At 43.4% G+C, this 13,251-nt stretch overlaps 1 protein-coding gene across 10 annotated transcripts in view; it reads left to right on the top strand.

The window, feature by feature from the left end:
• LOC144499695 (putative E3 ubiquitin-protein ligase HERC1) overlaps positions 1-13,251 on the top strand; it is a 297,885-nt gene that overhangs the window by 263,558 nt on the left and 21,076 nt on the right. For all 10 annotated transcript variants that reach the window (XM_078222046.1, XM_078222037.1, XM_078222064.1 and 7 more), the window contains 4 exons: positions 124-293; positions 3,344-3,482; positions 5,405-5,574; positions 6,369-6,538. In XM_078222046.1, the coding sequence (XP_078078172.1) occupies positions 124-293; positions 3,344-3,482; positions 5,405-5,574; positions 6,369-6,538 (649 nt within the window). The remainder of the gene's footprint in view (positions 1-123; positions 294-3,343; positions 3,483-5,404; positions 5,575-6,368; positions 6,539-13,251) is intronic.

Raw genomic sequence — 13,251 nt, 5'->3', positions numbered from 1 at the left:
CCTGAGGCCAAACACAAATTCATAATCTTTATGAGCAACACCAGACATCAACTGGTTTCAAATTTAAACTATTGAGTCACCAAGGAAGATTTATTTTTCAGAATGCTTTGTTTTTACCTTTAGAGCGTCTTATAGGTTTGCCGGACTCGATGCTGCGTAATCACAATCGCCCACAGCAAGTTCCCGCGTTGGAAGCAATGTTTGTTGAAGATATTGCAGTGGGATCAGAGCATACGCTGGCTTTGTGCTCTACAGGGGATATGTTTGCCTGGGGATGCAATGCTGAAGGCCAGGTAAAACAGCCAAGAATAAATAATAAAAGGACATTTATTTAATTCATACACAATAATTCCTGTCTTAATTTGACAGCTAATTATGTTTTAATTGAACCAAAATAATATCAAATTCATCAAAATGATTTGAGAGTTTTTAGAAATTCTGGTTTTGTGCTGTTTATTTGCTCATCTGGTCTGGGCATTGAGGCGCTCTTCACTGCATGAAACCACATCCAACCAGAAACTCTAGATTTGACTCTTTGAGATCAATTCTCCCAAAAAAGTTCGAAGTGTCAAATTTGTGGGAAAACTGGTGTAAATCACGCTGGCTTTTCAGTGCAACTTCAGACAAGGATCTCCCACAGTCTGTGTAATGCAGAGGTCACAATCGTAAATATCATTAAAAGCTCAGGGGCGGGGCTGATTCACGCCAGAATTTGACAGTTCCAGAACTCTGTGCATGCGCAGTGGCCCTTATCTGTCAGATCGCAGTTTGCTGGCCAACCCGGTACCCTCGCAGTGCTGCCCCTCCACCCCCTCCTCCCCCCACAGCCCAATTGCAGCCCCCATGACCATTCCTGGGCCAGCCCCTCCCATCCCGGAGCACCCCAGAACCCCCAGGCAGAGACCCCCCCCCCAATGATCACACCTTTCCCCCCCCACCCCACCCCATCGCCAACCCCCACCCTCCCCTCTCCCACCCTCCCTCCCGGCCGCCCCAATCACTGGCTTCCCTTTAGCCCCAACCGATCCCCATGCAGAGTGGCAGCGGGACCACCCAACCCCATGGATCGACCCTTAGACCCTACTCATGCCTTTGCCACTTTGGCAGTGCCAAGAGGTAGAGGCTGGCACTGCCAGATTGCCCATACCCAGGGGGCACCACCCCACCAAGCCCCTGAGGGGCCCCGCTTGCCCCCCTTTACTCCAGCCGGGTCTCCCTGGTTCCCTGAAAGTGGGGAGCTAGTCTGAACCCCTCGAGTGAAATGCTCCTGGTGGGGAGGGAGATGCTTGTGGGCCCGGAGAATTCAGACCCGGGCCCACTAATTACATTTAAATTACATTAAATTACACTATTTAAATATTAGCCCCACCTCCCAGCAGATTTCCGACACCGCCGGAAATCTGGGCCTGGGAGGCGCAATCGCGGCGCGAATGCTCGCGGGAATCCCGCCAATCAGCCAACACATGATTTTCCTGGCCCGCCACGCTAAAAGATTAACACGACAGGATGGGAGAATCGCCTCCTTTGTCTGTGTTGAGGTAGCTGATCTCAGTGTTGCAGCAATATGATTGACTCAACACCTCCGCAATGAAGAATCAGCCACGGTTTCTACTGCTCACCACTCTCCAGTGACTCCAGCTGAAAAACACATGTTTGCGATCATCGATTTAATATATTTTAATAGGTGTTGCTTTATTTTACTGGAAGCAGAATGATTGGCCTCTCCTACCTTTCAGCCACTCTCAGCACGAAAAATATCATTTTTCAGTGGTGAAGAAAGAATGAGCCACATGACATCAATAACATTAATAGTAGCCTGAAATATTTTTCTTTTGCCAGTATCTCCTTTAGTAACCTGAGGTTATTTAGGTAGTATACTAAATGTATTTTCAATTCAAAGAATGATAAAGAAATTGCCGGACAACATATTTGGTTTAAAACTCATCAAGTGTCTTAGACGAAAAGAGATGCTGGCTAGGTACATTGGTAAATTCTCCCTCAGTGTACCCAAACAGGCGTCACAGTGTGTGGTAAATAGGGGGCTTTCACAGTAACATCATTGGAGTGCTAATGTAAGCCTACTTGTGACTAATAAGTAAACTCTACTTTTACTTTAGAAACATTTTTGTACACTATTAAACTAATGGGATGTTAAAAAGATGAGAGGTTTAAGAACACTGAAAGTAAATAGGAGATCCACAGCAGATCGATCAATATTTTATAGCATAGGTCAGATGAATGATAAATAATCCCAATATATCATTAAACATTTCAATTGTTCAAATGTTATTTCTTTCCATGATTAACTTCAGACATGACATATGGTAGCGTACTTGAAAGGAAAAGTTGACTTGGGACACATGGGCTGGGATTTTGACAACAGCCTGCTATTCCTGATGTTGTAATCAGAACTGTGTGCCGCTTCCACTTTCTTCTTGCCTTTTCCCACACGATTATCATTAATTTTCTAAGAGCCAGTTGTGTACATGCAAAACACATTTGATTTTGTGGCAGGGAAAATTTGCTGCCCCTATGGACAGTCAATTAATGAATCCTGTCAAACAGTGAGGCTCTGCGTCTCCACCACAGCCTTCCTGCTGTTGCTTTGTTGCTGTTAACATACAACTTGAGAGCAGATATATTTCTAAACTTCTGACCGTGGGTTTCAGGTTTGCTCTGCTGCCTGTCTCTCAGGTCTGGCAATATCTAAACATCTCACTACTCACACGTCTGACCACAGGCAGTGTCCTTATCACCAATACAATGACGCACCCGACAGACTTCATCAGGAACACAAGTGTATTTATTAACAAGGAAAGGTTGTACAGAACCCGCAGGAACCAACTTTCGGCTGCACTAGAGCAGCCCACCTTAAAGCAGCAAACACACGGCATGCAAATCAATTACAAGTATGAACCCACCATAGGCCAGGAGCAAACATGTTGCTGATTTTATCTCTGCATTTCAACCCACTGTTAGGAAATTGAAATTTCACATCCCACAGAGTCATGGTTTCTGCCTTTGTAGGCTCCGTAAAACCCATCCCTCTTTGTCACCAAAGCTTGTACATCACTGAGTTTCTGTTATGTTAGTTAATTCTATTGTTACTTTAATTAGTCAACAACTCCAATATCATTTTATCCTATGACTACCAGAATAGTAGAAGACAAACTAGATGTACCCCTGGTTGTATTCCTCTTACTTTCTAGCATTTAGAGTTTTAGGAATCCAAACTGCACAGCTAAAGTCTTGTTTAATAAGTCATAAAATTTACTCATTTGTCTTGTGTCTGCATAGCTATATTGTGAGTTCGTGCCACAAATTTTACATTTCCTTTCTGCAGCTTGGTCTAAACCATACCAACCAAGTAAAAGAGCCAACATTGATTGCTACACTTCAAGGGAAGAATATTCATCAGATTTCAGCTGGTCGATGTCACAGTGCTGCATGGACCACCCCGCCTCTTTCACCATTAGCTCCAGGTGACATTACATCATCATCTTATAGCACAATTAATTAAACTTTTTTTTCATTCGTGGGACATGGACATCGCTGGCTGACCAGCATTTATTGCCCACCCCAGTTGCCCTTGAGAAAGCATGGCTTGCTAGGCCATTTCAAAGGACAGTTGACAGTCAGCCACATTGCTGTGGCTCTGGAGTCACATATAGGTCAGACCTGTTAAGGACAGCAGATTTCCTTCCCTAAAGGACATCAATGAACCAGATGGGTTTTCCGACAACTGACAATGGTCATCAGTAGATTCTTAATTCCAGATTTGTTTTATTTTTTTAATGAATTCAAATCCCACCATCTGTCGTGGCGGGTTTCGAACCCGGGTCCTCACAACAGTAACTGAGTTTCTGGATTAATAGTCTAGCAATAATAGCACTAGGCCATCACCTCTCCACAAAACTGCACACAATCATTTAAAGTGTCCTGCAGGATTAGTAAGAGATTTACAGATGTTTAGGAACCATTATAAAGAACTGAAAGCTGTCAAATATAATAAATGATTCTGGTGCATGTATGTAATAACTTTTAGCTGCGAGGCCAATTCGCTCTCATCTCATTAAAAGAACACTGGCTTTGAATTATGTTCCTTTTTCCTCAGCGATCTCTCTCCCACTCTCTCTCCCTCACTCTCAAACACACACACACACACATGCGTGATAACCTGGGCTAATATTATGTCACATTACTGAAGGAAGGTCATTAAATTTGGGCAATAAATGCATGTTTGCTGGTGTGATCGACCTTCTGAAATTATTTTATTTTAAAGTAATGATGACAGTATGCAGGCTTTTTGGGATGTTTAAGTTACTGTTGGTGTAACTGGAGTTTTATCATAAGTGACACCATAGTTTGAAATTCCCATGATATAGCAATCACACAATAAATACATTAGTTTTTTTTTTAATCGGTCGTTGTACCAAAGACGGTAATTTTTTTCAGATGATAGGGTGACCTAACATTTTTTGAAATGTTTTGAATACTGAATTTATACAATGATTTTGACTTGGAATCACTGGTCAGAATTACTGCCACGCTTCCCCCAAGCTGAGTTTGGAGGCTAGGAACCATTTGATTGGGCGGAAGAGCCTTTTAATCATGTAGGAGAGTCTGGGGTGGGGACCCTGCCATTTTCCCACCTCTCCCCAAACCCCCTGCCTCCTATCAAAGTCAGGATGGAGGGCAACTTTCCTGCCCAGAGGTCAATTGAAGCTCTTAAGTAGCTAATCAAAGGCCATAGATGGCCTCACACTGCTGCCACTGGTATTCAACCCGTACATGGAGGTTTCGGCATGCATGGAGACCTAACTGGTTTGCCTGCAGCCTACCTAGCAGGGGAGATCCTTCATTCACAAGCATTCTATAACCAGTCATGGGAACTAGCTTCAGGGAAGGTGGAGCAACCCACTGAGTGCTACCCTGTGCCCTTGCTTCTGAGCCCCATCCTCTCTCCTGGCTTGTGACCTCCAATCCGGCCACACTTGATTCTACCAGGGGATCCAGCGGCAATCCTCAAGGTAGACCCAAGTGTTGAACTGGTAGTGGCCACTGTTCCTGATGGCACTACCTGCACTGGAGGGCTGCTGGCCTCTGATTGGGTAGCAGCTTACTGTGGAGGGAATAGGATTTCCACCGTCTGGGGGCTTGAACATGTGGGAAGCTCAAGACTGTCCAGGTAAATGCCTGTTTGGCTGTCAATTCCACTATACCTCCCAGAGACAGCCTACAAGGGCTCCCATCAGTTCACCAACTGGTGGGTAAGGCCCCCATAACACACATTAAATTCTGCCTATTGTTCTGTAATTCTAAACACAATTTCTGCTATATAATAGGTATAAGAGCTGAATTTTAGAATTTGTAAGCAACTAAGCTGTATTATCTTTGAATTTAGGTAGCACAATACCTGTTCAACTCGGTACACCACAGATGGTACCTCCACAGTATAATGTGCTAAAAGAGTGCAGCCCAGAAGTCCTTACAGATAGGTTGCGTGTTCTGTTTCACTTCTCTGACTTGATGTATAAGTCTTGGCGACTACTGAATCTCAATTCTAACCATCAGGTAAAATATTTCTTTCATATCCTGGTTAAAAGTACTGCTTTTCTTCTCACTGTGGTAGGCCAAAGCAAGTTAGAAATCATTAAAATAGAAGACCAAGCAAATCTGAGAGTAATAATTCGGCCAAACCCCTGAAATAAAAACCTAATGACAACAGAAGAAAAGAAGTGCTCAAGAAGATACAAACTACTTGGGAAGGATAAGCGAGAGCTGGGATCAATGCAGTGAATCTTGATTTCAGCACTGAGAGACGTAGAGAAAAAGAGAATGTAGGATAGGTTATTGAGTTTTGTTGAGGGGAGAGACAGGTTGTCAATTTAGAAGTCAGTTTTTTTTTCCAGTATCCTTTCAGGAGTGCGAGAGAAATAATGGAAGTTTTGCCAGTTACTCGAGAGTTGCAGGACACGAGGTGTTTGACACAAGAAAGGAAACCAAGCATCTAGGATGTAGCTTTAACAGTGGGAGTGGTGCAGTTCTCTGAGTTATGGAGAGATGATAATGTCAAGAAAGTTAATAGATAAAGATCAGCTAAAAATGGAGCCGTAAATAGTAAGTTGTTGATAGAACTTGAACACAGCAGCCTTTGCAATCACACAAAGTGATGTGAGAATAAGAGTGCCTTGTGAACCAAGTGTTAAGTCGGGAATTTGGTGCAATGGGATCTTTCTGACCAGTATATCCCAAGCTGCAATTTAGATTAACTGCAAACTCTGACTTAGAACTTTACAACTGAAAGCTAGTTAAGATACTTGGTGTTTCAAGTTAATTAAAAGTTTTTCATTAACTCTTTCACCCAGACCAATATTTCGCGGTATAATATTGGATCTTCAGCAATAGCTCAAGGTCGGTTGCGAGGCCTGCTGTCTCCAAAAGTCAACATTCTCCCACTGGTGCGATCAATAGGAAAAACTATGATTCAGGGAAAGACCTATGGGCCTCAGATCACGGTGAAGAGAATTTCTGCAAGGTACGGTAATCAAAGAACAACTCTGCAAATTGCTGTTAAATACTATGAAATTGTGTTTTTAAATCCTCTGATGGAGAAATTCTAGAAATACGAAGTATAAAGCTAGTTGCTTAACACCCAATCCCTCAGAACATTTCAGTTTGCATTAATTTTTTAAAAAATAAGCAATTCATTCTTTACTGCAGGGAATGCCCTCGAACACATATGAACTAGAATATGATAAATAAGATTAGTGACCTGCAAACGTAGATAACCATGTAGAAATATGGTGGCTCAAAGAAGGACAGGACTAGATACTAAACATTCCTGGATACCAAGGGGTTCAAGAAGGACAGTAAAGGAATGAAAAGGGGTGGGGAGGGGAATGGTATTGATTAATGAGAATACTTCATTGCTGGTGAGAGATGTTCAGATGGGTCAAGGACAAACCTATTTGGCTTGAGCTAAGAAACAATAACTGTACCATTTTGTTGCTCAGTGTAGTCTACAAGTCACCAAATAGTGGGAAAGCTGCAGAGGAACAAATTTGTAAGGGAATTACGTAAGTGCAAGAATTACAAAGTAGTTACGAGGGTGAATTTTCATAGATGAGACGAAGATAGCAGTGGTGTAAAGGGCAGAGAGGGGCAAGAATTCTGTATTCGGGAAAATTTTTCTACAGCAGTATGTTTCTAATACAACACAAAAGGAGGCATTGCTGGACCTAGTTCTTGGGAATGAGGTGGTCCAAGTAGATGAATTGTCAGTAGGCGAACATTTAGAGAACAGTGATCACTGTATCATAAGGTTGGCTGGAAAAGGACAAGAAGCAATCCAGTGCCAGAATAATTAATTGGGGGCAGGCCAAATTCAATGAGGTAACAATGGAACTGTCCAAGATAAAGTGGAATTAAAGATTGGCAAGCAAAACTGTAAGTGAACAATGGACTGCCTTTAAAGAAGAGAAAGTTTAGTTACAGTCGAGGTACATTCCCATGCTGGGGAAAGATGGGATAAACAAATCCAAACCTCTCAGCATGACGATAGAGATATGGGATGAATTAGCAAAGGGCTTGCATAAGACGGAAATCAGATGTTTAATACAATTGAGAATCAGGCTCAATATAGAAGGTTCAGAGGGGAATTGAATAAATAAATAAGGGAAGCCAAATCAGTTGTTTGGATTTAGTATTGGTTGTTTGGGTTTAATCTCAGTTGTTTGAGTTTAATATCAGTTGTTTGGATTTAGTTTCAGTTGTTTGGGTTTAATCTCAGTTGTTTGGGTTTAATCTCAGTTGTTTGGGTTTAATCTCAGTTGTTTGGGTTTAATCTCAGTTGTTTGGGTTTAATGTCAATTGTTTGGATTTAATCTCAGTTGTTTGGGTTTAATATCAGTTGTTTGGATTTAGTTTCAGTTGTTTGGGTTTAATCTCAGTTGTTTGGGTTTAATCTCAGTTGTTTGGGTTTAATCTCAGTTGTTTGGGTTTAATCTCAGTTGTTTGGGTTTAATCTCAGTTGTTTGGGTTTAATCTCAGTTGTTTGGGTTTAATGTCAATTGTTTGGATTTAATCTCAGTTGTTTGGGTTTAATATCAGTTGTTTGGGTTTAATATCAGTTGTTTGGGTTTAATATCAGTTGTTTGGATTTAATCTCAGTTGTTGTGGGTTTAATCTCAGTTGTTTGGATTGAATCTCAGTTGTTTGGGTTTAATCCCAGTTGTTGTGGGTTTAATCTCAGTTGTTTGGATTTAATCTCAGTTGTTTGGGTTTACTCTCCGTTATTTGGGTTTAATCTCAGTGGTTTGGGTTTAATCTCAGTTGTTTGGATTTAATCTCAGTTGTTTGGATTTAATCTCAGTTGTTTGGGTTTAATCTCAGTTGTTTGGGTTTAATCTCAGTTGTTCGGGTTTAATCCCAGTTGTTGTGGATTTAATCTCAGTTGTTTGGATTTAATCTCAGTTGTTTGGGTTTAATCTCAGTTGTTTGGGTTTAATATCAGTTGTTTGGGTTTAATCTCAGTTGTTTGGGTTTAATATCAGTTGTTTGGATTTAATCACAGTTGTTTGGGTTTAATATCAGTTGTTTGGGTTTAATATCAGTTGTTCTGGGTTTAATCTCAGTTGTTTGGGTTTAATATCAGTTGTTTAGGTTTAATCTCAGTTGTTTTGGGTTTAATCTCAGTTGTTTGGGTTTAATATCAGTTGTTCTGGGTTTAATCTCAGTTGTTCTGGGTTTAATATCAGTTGTTTGCGTTTAATCTCAGTTGTTTGGGTTTAATCTCAGTTGTTTGGGTTTAATATCAGTTGTTAATATCAGGGATTTGTTCCCAGGAGCAGGCTGAGGGTAAGAGAGTGGGTTTTCTGACTTTAATTAATTATTTATTTTTTCAGTTAATTTTGGGTTTAAAATCGGAGGTTTTTTTTCAAAACCGGAAGTCGGGCCAGGAGAGGCCTGGGGAAGTTTTTGGAGGGTTTAAAAGCGCACCAAAGTATACAGCGGGCAGCATTGTAGCGGGCAGCAGAGTGAGTGGGAAGTTGAGTGAGCTGTCAGGGCTTTGGCTCACAGGGCTTGGACGAGCAGGGGTGAGTTTTTGTTTCCTTACACTCTTATTAACTTTTCACTGTCTTACTTGACATAAAGTGTCCAGTATGAGTGTGAAACCAGTGTGTTGTTCCCAGTGTAGGATGTGGAGGTCCTGGAGGCATCTGGCCTCCCGGACATCCACATCTGTGAGGGGTGTGTCGAGCTGCGGTTCCTGAGGGACCGTGTTAGGGAGCTGGAACTGCAGCTCGAGGATCTTAGGCTGATGAGGGAGAATGAGGAGGTGATAGACAAGAGCTATCATCAGGTGGTCACACCAGGGCAACGGGAGGAGGCCAAGTGGGTGATGGCCAGGAAGGGTAAGGCTAGGGTGGTTGAGAGCACCCCAGTGGATTTGCCCCTGCACAACAAGTACTCCTGCTTGAGTACTGCTGGGGGGGACAGCCCGCCTGGGGGAAGCAGCAGTGGCCGTGTCTCCGCAGTGGAGTCCAGCCCTGTAACTCAGAGGGCTAAGGAAAAGAGGAGGAAGGCGGTATTAATCGGGGACTCGATGGTGAAGGGGACAGACAGGCGTTTCTGCGGAGGTAGGCGGGATTCTCGCATGGTGGTCTGCCTCCCTGGGGCCGGGATCCAGGATGTCGCTAGTCGCGTCCCGGAAATCCTGAGGTGGGAGGGAGAGGAGCCTGAGGTAGCGGTACATATTGGTACCACTGATGTGGGTAGGAAGGGAGAAGGGGTCATGAAAAGGGAGTACAGGGAATTAGGGAGACAGCTGAGAAAGAGGAAAGCAAAGGTAGTAATCTCAGGATTACTGCCTGTGCCACGGGAAGGTGAGGGCAGGAATGGAGTGAGGTGGAAGATGAATGTGTGGCTGAGGGACTGGTGCAGGGGGCAGGGATTCAGGTTCCTGGACCATTGGGACCTCTTTAGGGGCAGGGGTGATCTGTATACAAAAAACGGGTGGAACTTGAATCACACGGGGACCAATATCCTGGCCGGTAGGTTGGCTAAGGTTACTGGGGAGAATTTAAACTAGATAGGTTGGGGGGAGGGGAGCTAGAAGAGTTGACTAGGATCAAGGAACTAATTGATGGGGTGGAGGATGCAGGGGTAAGGGGAATTACAAAATTAATGGTAGAGGAGAGGGTGCAAGTGAATGAAGGCGGTAATTTAGATAAGGGAGTAGAGGGAGAGGGTGTTCGCGACTCATCAAAGCGGGTCCAGATAAAAGCTGGAATAAGGACACTTTGCCTGAATGCACGAAGCATTCGGAACAAGGTAAATGAGTTGATGGTGCAAATCAGCACGAGTGGGTACGATCTAGTGGCCATTACAGAAACGTGGCTGAAAGGTGACCAGGACTGGGAGATGAATATCCAGGGGTATCAGGCGTTTAGGAAGAATAGACAGGAAGGAAAAGGTGGTGGGGCCGCGCTATTAATAAGAGATAATATCAGGGTAGTACTGAGGGATGACATAGGCTCTGAGGAACAAAACGTGGAATCATTATGGGTAGAGATGAGGAATAGTAGAGGGAGAAAGACACTAGTAGGTGTGGTATATAGGCCCCCAAATAATAATGTTGAGGTAGGGAGGGCTATAAACAAGCAGATAAGGGATGCGTGTAAAAACGGAACGGCAATAATCATGGGGGACTTCAACATGCACATTGACTGGCAGACTCAAGTCGGTAAGGGTGGAATGGAGGAAGAGTTCTTAGAATGCTGTCGGGATAGTTTCCTTGAACAGCATGTTACGGAACCGACGAGGGAACGAGCTATTTTGGATCTGGTATTGTGTAACGAGGTAGGTAGAATTAAGGATCTTATTGTGAAGGACCCTCTTGGGTCTAGTGACCACAATATGGTCGAATTTCTGATTCAGATGGAAGAGGAGAAAGTTTGGTCCCAAACCAGTGTCCTCTGTTTGAACAGAGGGAAATATGATAGGATGAGGGATGAATTGGCTAAGGTAGACTGGGAGAGCAGGCTGGCAGGTAGGATAGCTGAGGAACAGTGGAGGATTTTTAAGGAGATCCTTTTCAGTTCTCAGCAAAAATATATTCCAGCAAAAAACAAGGATTGTAAGAAAAGGGAGAACCAGCCGTGGATAACGAAGGAAATAAAGGAGAGTATTAAAATAAAAACAGCTGCGTACAGAGTGGCCAAAAATAGTGGAGAAACAAGTGATTGGGAAAAATTTAAGAAACAACAAAGAGAGACTAAGAAAGCGATAAAGAAAGGAAGGATAGACTATGAAGCTAGGCTAGCAATTAATATAAAAAATGATAGTAAAAGTTTTTATAAATATATAAAAAGGAATAGAGTGGCTAGAGTGAATGTTGGACCCTTGGAGGACGAGAGGGGGGAGTTAATAGTGGGAAATGAGGATATGGCTGAGTCTTTAAATAAGTTTTTTGTGTCGGTCTTCACGGTGGAGGACACAAATAGTTTGCCAAATATTAACGATAGAGGGTTGGCAGCAGGAGAAATACTTAATACAATTAATGTTACCAGAGAGGCAGTGCTGGGTAGACTAATGGGACTGAAGGTGGATAAGTCCCCGGGTCCGGATGGAATGCATCCCAGGGTATTGAAAGAAATGTCAGAGGTAATAGTGGATGCGTTAGTGATTATTTATCAAAACTCGTTGCATTCTGGGGTAGTGCCGGTTGATTGGAAAACGGCTAATGTTACGCCGCTGTTTAAAAAAGGAAGGAGACAAAAGGCGGGTAACTATAGGCCGGTCAGCTTAACGTCTGTAGTAGGGAAAATGCTGGAATCCATTATTAAAGAGGAGATAGCAGGGCATCTGGATAGAAATGGTTCGATCAATCAGACGCAGCATGGATTCATGAGGGGAAAGTCGTGCTTGACGAACATGTTGGATTTTTATGAAGATGTGACTAGGGCGGTTGATGGAGGAGAACCGGTGGATGCGGTGTTTTTGGATTTCCAAAAGGCGTTTGATAAGGTGCCCCATAAAAGGCTACTGAAGAAGATTAGGGCACACGGAGTTGGGGGTAGTGTGTTAAAGTGGATTGGGGACTGGCTATCCGACAGGAAGCAAAGAGTCGGAATAAATGGGTGTTTTTCCGGTTGGAGGAAGGTAACTAGTGGCGTGCCGCAGGGATCGGTACTCGGGCCGCAACTATTTACCATTTATATAGATGATCTGGAGGAGGGGACGGAGTGTAGGGTAACGAAGTTTGCAGACGACACAAAGATAAGTGGAAAAGTGAATCGTGTGGAGGACGGAGAAGATCTGCAGAGAGATTTGGACAGGCTGAGTGAGTGGGCGAGGATATGGCAAATGGAGTATAACGTTGAGAAATGCGAGGTTATACACTTTGGAGGAAATAATAACAAATGGGATTACTATCTCAATGGAAACAAATTAAAACATGCTACCGTGCAAAGGGACCTGGGGGTCCTTGTGCATGAGACGCAAAAGCCCAGTCTGCAGGTACAACAGGTGATCAAGAAGGCAAATGGGATGTTGGCCTATATTGCGAAGGGGATAGAATATAAAAGCAGGGATGTCTTGATGCACCTGTACAGGGCATTGGTGAGGCCGCAGCTGGAATACTGTGTGCAGTATTGGTCCCCTTATATGAGGAAGGATATATTGGCATTGGAGGGAGTGCAGAGAAGGTTCACCAGGTTGATACCGGAGATGAGGGGTTTGGATTATGAGGAGAGGCTGAGGAGATTGGGTTTGTACTCGTTGGAGTTTAGAAGGATGAGGGGGGATCTTATGGAGACTTATAAGATAATGCGGGGGCTGGATAGGGTGGAGGCGGAGAGATTCTTTCCACTTAGTAAGGAAGTTAAAACTAGAGGACACAGCCTCAAAATAAAGGGGGGTCGGTTTAAGACAGAGTTGAGGAGGAACTTCTTCTCCCAGAGGGTGGTGAATCTCTGGAATTCTCTGCCCACTGAGGTGGTGGAGGCTACCTCGCTGAATATGTTTAAAGCGCGGATGGATGGATTCCTGATCGGTAAGGGAATTAAGGGTTATGGGGATCAGGCGGGTAAGTGGTACTGATCCACGTCAGATCAGCCATGATCTTATTGAATGGCGGGGCAGGCTCGAGGGGCTAGATGGCCTACTCCTGCTCCTATTTCTTATGTTCTTATGTTCTTATGAAAGAATCCTTTGACAGCTAACCAAAAGTATTTTCTAATCACATGA

Source organism: Mustelus asterias, chromosome 1 (assembly GCF_964213995.1).
Source record: "Mustelus asterias chromosome 1, sMusAst1.hap1.1, whole genome shotgun sequence".
Taxonomy (NCBI): Eukaryota; Metazoa; Chordata; class Chondrichthyes; order Carcharhiniformes; family Triakidae; genus Mustelus; species Mustelus asterias.
Note: the sequence above shows the minus strand (reverse complement) of the source record. Positions and strands in the feature narration are given on the sequence as shown.